Source organism: Malania oleifera, chromosome 7, assembly GCF_029873635.1.
Source record: "Malania oleifera isolate guangnan ecotype guangnan chromosome 7, ASM2987363v1, whole genome shotgun sequence".
NCBI classification, from domain to species: domain Eukaryota; kingdom Viridiplantae; phylum Streptophyta; class Magnoliopsida; order Santalales; family Ximeniaceae; genus Malania; species Malania oleifera.
This window is the reverse complement of record NC_080423.1, coordinates 23138870-23148790: the sequence shown is the minus strand read 5'-3', so window position 1 is coordinate 23148790 and position 9921 is coordinate 23138870. Positions and strand designations below refer to the sequence as shown.

The window sequence follows — 9921 nt, the reverse complement described above, 5'->3', positions numbered from 1 at the left end:
AGGGCTTGAGATTAAAATCAAAAGAAGACCATTGATATTTAGAAAATACGTTTTGATTAACTATTTGCGAAAACCCAAAAGAGAGTACGTTGGTTAATTTGCAGAAATCTTAATCAAGAGAAGCACAAACAAAGGTTTCATCCAAAGAAGGTTGCAAACATTTACACGGCAGCTAATAAAAGGCTTAACAAACTTGCATGATTGTTTGAATACTTTGGTACATTGGTTTGTGTGTTTAAATTTCAGTATCTTGTGGTGTGTGGGTTTTTGGTTGTGGTTATTAGTTGATTGATTTATTTTTCTCATTGTTGTATTAAAACTAGTAAAGTTTCAGAAAAGGTCAAAATATTAAAATAAACCAATTCACCCCCCTCTTGGGACAGCTATCCTAATTTCATTAAGTAAGGTCAATGTCTTTTACCTTAATAATTTTAATTTCGAATAGGACAATAATGACAAATTATTCTATCCCAAATACAATGGATGAAAATATAATTCACGAAGAGGAAGTCAACGTCCACAATAATATTATTGTAACAAATCATACCTCAGAACCATGATCATGTAGTTGTCTTTAGCAAACAGGGACAATTGAATGAACTCCCAACTCGACCACTTAAACAAGCATTAACATGCAATTCTAAACCATAAAACTAATGCATTTGATAAGTTTAATTTACTTAAGAAGCTCAAAGTTCCTCAAGGGCAGGTAATGGCAATACTAAAGAGATTGAGAATTAAAACCCCAATTGACTTGCAGTATAATAAAACAAGAAACTTGTGAAGCAAAATGTATGAAGATTGTGGGAACAACATGCATCTAAAAAATTGTTAGCATACGGTAACAACATGATGTTGAAGTTTGAGATGATGATGCATTAGAGATCAAGCTCTAAAGGCAATTCAGATAATGACACACACTAAAAGTAGTCAACGCCACTCTCATGTGAGAAGCCTCTTGTTAACTCAAGTGTTTTGTGAATATTCTAGTGAATGTTTTGACGATGACAGGATTCGATGCTTCGTCACTATCATTGCTTAAATTATTTCATTTGGTTTACAAAATAGTTATTCCTTGAAATAAGATGTAATATGGTAAATATTTAAGAAATATAGGTAAAATAGTTATTCCTTTATGTTTGTTTTTATTTCATTCAACATGACGTAAGAAAGAATCGGAATAGACATTCCCACCGTAAAATTTAGGACTAGTTATTCTTTATTAATTATTTGTTTAAAAAGTTCATTCTATTATTTGATTTATGGTTACAATATAATTTTTTATATAACTAATTATAATTATCCTATTTCTAGAAAAAGGTATTTTGCAAACCAAATGAAGGTTTATAATTTTCATTGTTTTTTTTTTAATTTTGAAAGAGCGAAATTGTGGAATGAACAATATTCTATAGACATAAAAGCATCGTAAACAATGACACCAAATAAAAATAATTATATTATATCAACTTTTAAATAGAATGCAAGAACTGAGATTAATAGATTTATAATAATAATAATAATAATAATAATAATAATAATAATAATAATAATAATAATAATAATTAAGAAAGAATATTTGTGCAAAACTTTTTATTCGAAATTTTTGTTTTGATTCACATAGCTAAATCCAATCTTAAATTCAAAATTGAAACTCTCAAATGAAAAGCATGGACATCATCATGGTGTTTTTTTTTTTGAAAAATAAAAAGGAATTAAGTTGTAGAAATAAAAATTTGAATAAAAAAAATAAAGAATGGGATGAAAATTTCAATTCAATTTCTCCCCATTCCATTGCATCAAAAGCTCAATATGTATGCTACTTTATTTCAATTAAGAAATAATTGCTCGAATCAAAAGCATTCGAAGTTCCAATTTCAATCAAATAAACAAAACGCCACCTGAGGCTACGACCTTTACCGGAGTCTACAATTAAAACTCCAGCCAAAACAGTTCGCACACGAAATCGAACACCTCATATCTGTGATCAAGATCAGAAAATCGGAAATGCAGCACAAAACAAACACATACATATATATTAGGAAGAAACTAGAAGATCTTGGCGACATCCTTCATCAAGCCGCGGTTGGCATTGTGGAACTCGGTGAATTCCTGGAACGAAATGAAACCGTCGCCGTCGGTGTCGATCTCCGACATCATGCGCTTCACCTCGTCGCCGGTGACAGAGCCGAGCTGTTTCAAGGCCTCCCCCAGCTCCGCGGACGATATCTTGCCGTCGCCGTTGGCGTCAAAGCGCTTGAAGATTCGCTCCCGCACGGCCTTGTCCTGCGCTTCGCCATCCGCCATGTCTGTGCACTGATGTGGTGGGCGATGGAGTGCGTTTTTCTCCGGTTCGCGTTTTGGGGAATGGGAGATTGTGAGGACGAGGAGTGAAGAGGAGTGGGGCTTTTAAATGTAACGAAAAGGTAGCGTCTGTTAATTATATGATAGACTGAGTCTACTTTTCATTTAAAACTAACCTAATATATCGTTAACAGCTCATGCACTAATTACATAAATAAAATATTTTTAAAAAAAATTTTAAATAAATACATAAAATTTATGATTTTTTATCATTTTGTTGTATTGATTTATGAATGACATGATAGACTTAGTCTACCTAATAATTTTTCGTTGTGAATAGAGACGGATCATGAGTCATGACTCATGCTAAGGAATAGGAGGGACATGCTTTAGAATCGGATCACATTGAATGGAACTTTCAACTATTTGTCGAGATTAAAAATGTAAAATGATGAAAAAAGAAAGAAATATTATTTAAGGAGGGTGTTTGGCTCAAAGCATATTTAAACATTCAGCGATCATGTATCATGGCGAGAATCTCATCCCTAGGAATGAAGAATTCACATAAACTACGGATATCCCACTCTTACTATTTCCCATGTATGAGTTTGATTCATAGTTTTAAAATCTTGGTTGGTGACCGATTCGATATAATGAAACCACCAAATGAGTTGAATTAGTCAAATCAGTAATTGAATCGGTAACATTAGGGTTATATATATATATAAACACACACATACAAAAGTGTAAAGGAGATTCATCTTCACACACATACACTTAAAGGGGATTCATCTTTCTACGGTCTAGGCATTTTTTTTTTTATTATAACCCGGAAACTCTAACCACCATCGCATCACTTTAAACACTATGATCGCATCACTTTAGACACTATGATGCAGTATCAAACTCGGAGGGGTGAAAGCCGCTCGTCCGTTGACGCTCCTTTAGTAATTCACGTACCAAAGTAAACTCTTAAGGAGGAATCCAACTTGTGACCATAGGGTCACCAAAGTCAAAAGTCGCCCTTACCACTTGAGCTAACCCGGTTAGGCTTCTATAGTCCAATTTTTTATCACCCATAATTATCTTTAAAAATATATTTCTAATTAATTATAATACAAAATTTTTAGAACACGCATTGGAGTAATGATAATTATTATCATAGGTCAAACAAATATTAAATAATAACGAGAAGAGATTTTATTCAATTAATAGAATTTTATTAATGATAAAAGACCTTAAGTTTTGATTAATTTCTACATGCTTATATGCATTTAATGCTTGTGGCCAAATTTAAGTCTATATATGGATATGAAATAAGTTGATTATATATCTTGTTAATTTGTTTAAGTGTTGTGGCCAAGTTTATCTCTATATATGGAAATGAAATAAGTTAATTATATATGTTGTTTGTTGAAAGTGTTGTCCAACTATTTGTTAGCTTCTTTTCATTTTTTAGTCAATTCAACCGAACAACGACTTAACTCATTTGGCTTATCGAGTCTAACCGTATTATATATGTTGTGAAATTTGGATGGATTGACTTCGTTTCATGTTAAAATCGTGATTTGTGACAACACTTGAACATGAGAAATTATTAGGTAGATTGGTCTATCCTAGGGAAATTATAAGGGGACTAGGCCCCTCCACCTGGAGTTGTGCCTCCCCTATAAAAATTTGACACGTAGCAGGTATTAGAAAAGGAAAGCCTTCTTCACTGTTCTCAAAAGGAATGCTCAATGCTGCTCTCAAAAGGAAAGCCCAAATATCCCTTCCTCTAAAGAGGAACCCAAGAAGATAAAAAATTCCTCCCCAGAGAGGATACAGACCAAGGTCACCGCCGAAAAAGACACCGTTCTCCGACAAATATGCGACCACAAGCAGCAAATTGCTCACAAGGCCGGAGATGCCCTGAAAAACTGTCACCTCCGACTTACAGATGATGTTCCCTAAAAAATGAATGAACTATATAGGATTTTTATGGTATTAGGCTCTGGCTAGGGCTCGTTTTGTTCGTCCCATAATGTGTCCATCGCCAGAATTGTTGCCTGTTAACCTCTTTACTATAAATATTCAATTTTCGGATCAGTTTCTCCGGTGTTACTATCTCTTATTATGGCCGTCTAGTTTATTAATACAACAATAAATTACGACAGTTTATCTGGTAATCATCATCCTTGCTCTATCTTTTTTTTTTTTTTTTCCTGAAATGGTGGTGTTTGGGACCCACATCGTCGCATCTACCCCTCCACGTCGTCGCATCTGCTTCACCGGCCGCCAGTGCAAGCAAAGAAGGAGATATTGGAGAGCAGCGAAGAAGAACCATTGGACTTTCCTTTTGAGAGCAGCATCTGAACTTTCCATTTGAGAGCAGTGAAGAAGGGTTTTCCTTTTCTATTGCATACTATGTTTCAAATTTTTACAAGGGTGGCGCAGCTCCACGTGGAGGGGCCGGCTCTCCTTATAATTTCCCATCTATCGTAATAAGTTATGGACCAAGCCAATTAAAGCTTGATAACACATACAACAATGCCACATAAGCAAACTTTTTACATTAATTCAGTCGGGTTTGTAAAACCCTACTTCTTTTCTACCTTCTCCCTCTCCTTAACGACAGTTCCCTCCCTGTTACAGCAGCAGCAACGGCAGCCCACCTCCGGCAGCCGCCAATCACACCAGCAGCGGGGACAACCCCGGCACTAGCAACACACAATAACAGTTGCCGTCTCCTTCTTCAAAGGGCAGCGGCAACCCCGCCTCCAGCTGCCGCTCATCACACCTCAACCGGCGGCAACACCAGCAGTAGCGGCAACATATACTGATACACATTATAGGAGCGGCAGCAACGTATAATTATAAAAATTGATTGTTTAATAAATAATTATTTTACTTATTATTTTTGAGTAAATGGGTTATTTAATAAATAATTATAGTAAAAATTCATTTAATCGAGTATGATACATAAACACGTTCAAAACTATAATTTCTAAAAAAAAAAAAAATTGGTAATTAAACATTGTAATTTAAATTTTAAGAAACAATTTCTAATTTTGTGAAATTTTAATTTTATAATTTCTCGAGGTTTTGACTCAAAAGAAAATGTACATCATGATAAAGCAAACAAAAATTACATTTTTTTTAAAGCCCATTAAATAAATAGACAAAAAATAACTATTTTCATATTTTATTAATAAATTAATATGTTTCCTACTAAGTGTGATTGTTCAAAATTAAGGGTTTTTAAAAATTCAATGAATTCATTACTAACATCTTATTTCATAAGTGTAGTTAAATCACCTAATTATTACAAATCTCTTTATCTGTGAGTTAAACCACCTAAGTCAAAGAAATTTGTATCTTAGTCCGCGCACCAGATCGAGTAGGGCTCGAGAGTAAAGTTATGCCAGGAAAAGTATCAAAATCACTTGTACACTTATTTTGATGGATAGTATTTGATTAGTTTATAATTACCCATTTAAATCAATCAATCAAGACTCTGACTCGTTCGCAATTTTTATTTATTTATCAATCTATTATTAATATTGAATATATAGTTCCACCTTTATAGAGGCTATTTTCACTTCTAAAATCTCAAAAGAACGTCACTGATACCGCCTCGGTGTCTATCATTGGATTATTTATTAATTATTTTTTAACAAAAGAATGCAAATAAATATGTCATGTAAGGAGTGTTAAAGCACTCTCCCCTCATGTATTTAGGAGAGGCAATATTTCCTCATTTCCTATTTGCATTTTCTAATCACCAGAGAATTACACATGCAAAAACATGTATCATTCCTAATTCATTACACCATCTCATGCCCACTGTACAGAAAGGCACTCACCCATCCATGCATTATATACACATTCACGTCAGCCATGTATTATTCAAACCAAGCCCATACCCTAATTCATAAACATTATATCAGTTCTACAAGAAAAAGAACCATGTGTCGCCTGCGTCCATGCATTCCCTAATCATGGACACACTCACGTCGAGCATGCATGCACACCCCATACGTCTAATTTGCTCACACGCCTGCTCATACACAGCATGCATCACTGCTGAACATTTATTAATCAAGCATGCATGCATGCTTGCTTCAATTCACAGATAACTCATCAACACCATGACTAAAGTAATTTCACCTGCAAATTGAAGAAAACTGAGAAGCTTAATATAACTGAATTGCAACAGAGTAAAATATATATATATATATATATATATATATATATATATATATAATAAAAAGAGGGAGGAAAAATTTTAATTAAAGTCCTGAACGTGACCGGAGTTGGGGTTGCGCCATGTTGGGGAAAGTAACAAGACAACTAGCACAGTGGATAAATTTTTCCCGAAAATTAAATCTGTGACGAACAAAAATAACATACCAACAATAATAATAAATCACACACCACAATAGGAACACCACGATTTTTACGTGGAAAAACTTCCAATGTGAAGAGTAAATACCACGGGACCTATGAGATCCAATAAAATTTCACTATAATAGAGGCAAAAATTACAATAGTACAATCACAAAAAATGCTCACAAACTTAGAGCAAAAAGGATTCCCAAAAGAATCGCGATAAGATAAGAATGAGCGGAAAGAAGTCACCCGAATGCAATTACAGTCAACACTACAAAATTAGGTCCTTCAAAGCTCAGAAATAGATCTCCACCGTCCAGATCGAAGGCCTACAAATCCCGAACGTGCTCTCCAATTTGTTTTTAAAATCGGATCACAAAAGACCTTCTAATCTTCAAGTTGATAAAACGCAGAAAAAAGGGGAGGAGAGGCGATTGTGCGTAGGACTGGCGCTCCAATTTTATTTATTTATTTTTTCTCCCTGTGTGTAGTGGCACTCCAATTGCCGCCTCCTTTAATTTGCCCTAATGGGCTTCAAGCACATGGGCTCCCCCCCCCCCCCCCCTTTTTTTTTTAGTACTTATGTGGACTAAACCCAACAAAATCTCCCCCTCTAGCCCATAAGAGGAATGAGACATTCATTAAGATTATCAAACAATTTTGATACTGGTTACCTTGACACACAACTCAAACTTCGCACAAGGCACTACCTTTGTCATCATATCAGCAACATTCTTATCAGTGTGGATCTTCTCAAGTTCAAGAAACTTAGAATCCAAAACATCTCGAATCCAATGATATCTCGCATCAATATGTTTTGATTTACCATGAAAGGTTGAATTTTTATTGAGATGAATAGCACTTTGTTTTTCACAAAATAACACATACCTCTTCTAAGTGAATCCAAGTTCGCAAACCAATTTTTTTATCTACAATAACTCTTTACATGTCTCAATAGCTGCAATGACCTCAACTTCTGTAGTAGACAAAGCAACACATTTCAGCAACCTGGATTGCCAAGACACAGCTCCCCCTACAAAGGTAATCAAATAACCTAACGTAGATTTCCTTGAGTTCGAATCTCCAGACATGTTTGAATATGTATAACTAACCAAAACAAGTTTGTCAAAACCAAAATAGAGTTTCAAATCAGTTGTACCACGGAGATACCTCATAATCCATTTCATAGCATTCAAATGCTCTTTACCTGGATTAGAGAGAAATCTACTAACTACGCCAACTGCATAAGCTAAATCTAACCTTGTGCAAACCATGGCATACATTAAGTTACCAACTGCAAATGCATATGGAACACTTTCCATGTTTCTCTTTTCTTCATCATTAAAAGGACATTGTTTACTACTTAACTTGAAATGTGTAGCAAGAGGAGTACTTACCACTTTGGCTTTCTCCATGTGAAACCGTTGAAGTACCTTCTCTAGCCATAACTTCTTACTTTAACCTGTCAATTCAAGAAGCATTATGACCAATAATGAGCATGTCATCAACATAAAGTAACAAAATAATGAAATCATCATTAGAGAATTTTTAAACAAATACACAATGGTCTGAAGTCGTCTTCCTGTAGCCTTGTTGAACCATGATAGACTCGAATTTCTTATACCATTGTCTATGAGCTTATTTCAGGCTATACAAATTCTTCTTTAGTCTACAAACATAATTCTCCTTACCTTTCACCACAAAACCCTCAGGCCGATTCATATAAATTTCTTCCTCGAGATCGCCATGGAGGAAAGCAGTTTTCACATCCATCTGCTCAACCTCCAAATCAACACTAGCAGCCAAGCCCAAAACAACACGAATTGACGACATTTTCATTACCGGTGAGAAAATCTCCCCAAAATCAATCCCCTTTTTCTGCCTAAAGCCTTTGACAACTAATCTAGCTTTGTACCATGGGAGTGAAGAATTCTCTTCCTGTTTTAATCTATAGACCCACTTATTTTTCAAAACTCCCTTACATTCAGGTAATTTTACCAGCTAAAAAGTGTGGTTGTCATGCAAAGATTTCATTTCATCTTCCATTGCACTAAACCATTGTTGCTTCTGCTCACTTTCAATGGCTTCTTCATAACACTCTGGTTCTCCCTCATCAGTTAGAAGAACATACTCATCTATAGGATATCTTATGGAGGGCTGTCAGTCTCTAGTAGACTTCCTACGTGAAGCTGTAGGTAGTTCAATAGTCGAAGTGCCTTCCTCATCAACAATTTCATGATCTTCCACCATATGATCATTTTGAACATCTGCCTTTGTATCATACCGATTTCCAACCGTATCAGGAAAATTTTCATAAGGAATCGAATCCAAGTCAGCTAAGCCATCACTATCCTAAAATTAAGAATTTTCTGTCCTTTCAATGTCTTCAATGGTTTGATCCTCCATGAAGACTACATCACGGCTTCTCACAAGTTTTTTTTTCCTCCACTGGATCATAAAACATGTAGCCAAACTCATCCTAACCATACCTAATAAAAATGCACTACCTTGCCTTGACATCTAACTTGGACCTTTCATCTTTAAGCACACATGAACAAAGGCTTTGCAGCTAAGCACATGTAGATGGTCATAGGAAACATCCTTCCCATACCAGATTTTGTTAGGGACATCAGTCTGTAACGCAACAGTAGGAGACAAGTTAATTACATGAATAACAGTATATAATGCCTCACCCCCAAAATGATCCAGGTAGTTTTGCTTCTGAAAGCAAACATCTAACTCTCTCTGTAACACTCCAACCCGCCACGTGTGCCTGGGGTGCTACTTTAGTGACGTGTATGTACCTGATACCATATTTATCATACATATATGTAGCATAAATAAAGAAATATTCTGCAAACATACATTACCAGAGTTCTAAGTTTCCTTTATGCATAAAGGATTCCATACATCCATACTACCATCCATAATACAAAACGAAACTCATCTTGGTCTACACAACCATAGTACATACTCAGGGCTTCAACCCAGTTTAAATACAACAGAGTTGTTACTGACACTCACAAAAATCTAACTGGCTATCAACTTGCCCCAAATTCTACTACCCTCAACCTCAATATGGTCCCGAAAAGATAATTTGTATATTGGGGTGAGACACCTCTCACTGAAGAAGATTAAGTTAATATATGTGTGTGGTCAGCATGCATTTTGTGTTTACAGAAAACATTCATCCTTCATTTAACCGAAAATATCTATTTACTTTAAACTCTCCTTTTTGCAGCTGAAATA

General features: G+C 35.2%; 1 protein-coding gene across 1 annotated transcript; it reads right to left on the bottom strand.

Moving 5' to 3' along the window:
• Positions 1-1820: 1820 nt before the first annotated feature.
• Positions 1821-2369, bottom strand: LOC131159625 (polcalcin Bet v 4-like). The gene has a single exon (XM_058114663.1). It carries the CDS (start codon positions 2302-2304, stop codon positions 2047-2049), a length of 258 nt encoding a protein of 85 aa, XP_057970646.1. The 5' UTR covers positions 2305-2369; the 3' UTR covers positions 1821-2046.
• Between the last annotated feature and the right edge of the window lie 7552 nt (positions 2370-9921).

What these genes read in the sequence shown, in the direction of transcription:
- LOC131159625 (XM_058114663.1), bottom strand. Translation starts at nt 2,304, where the DNA reads ATGGCGGATGGCGAAGCGCAGGACAAGGCCGTGCGGGAGCGAATCTTC.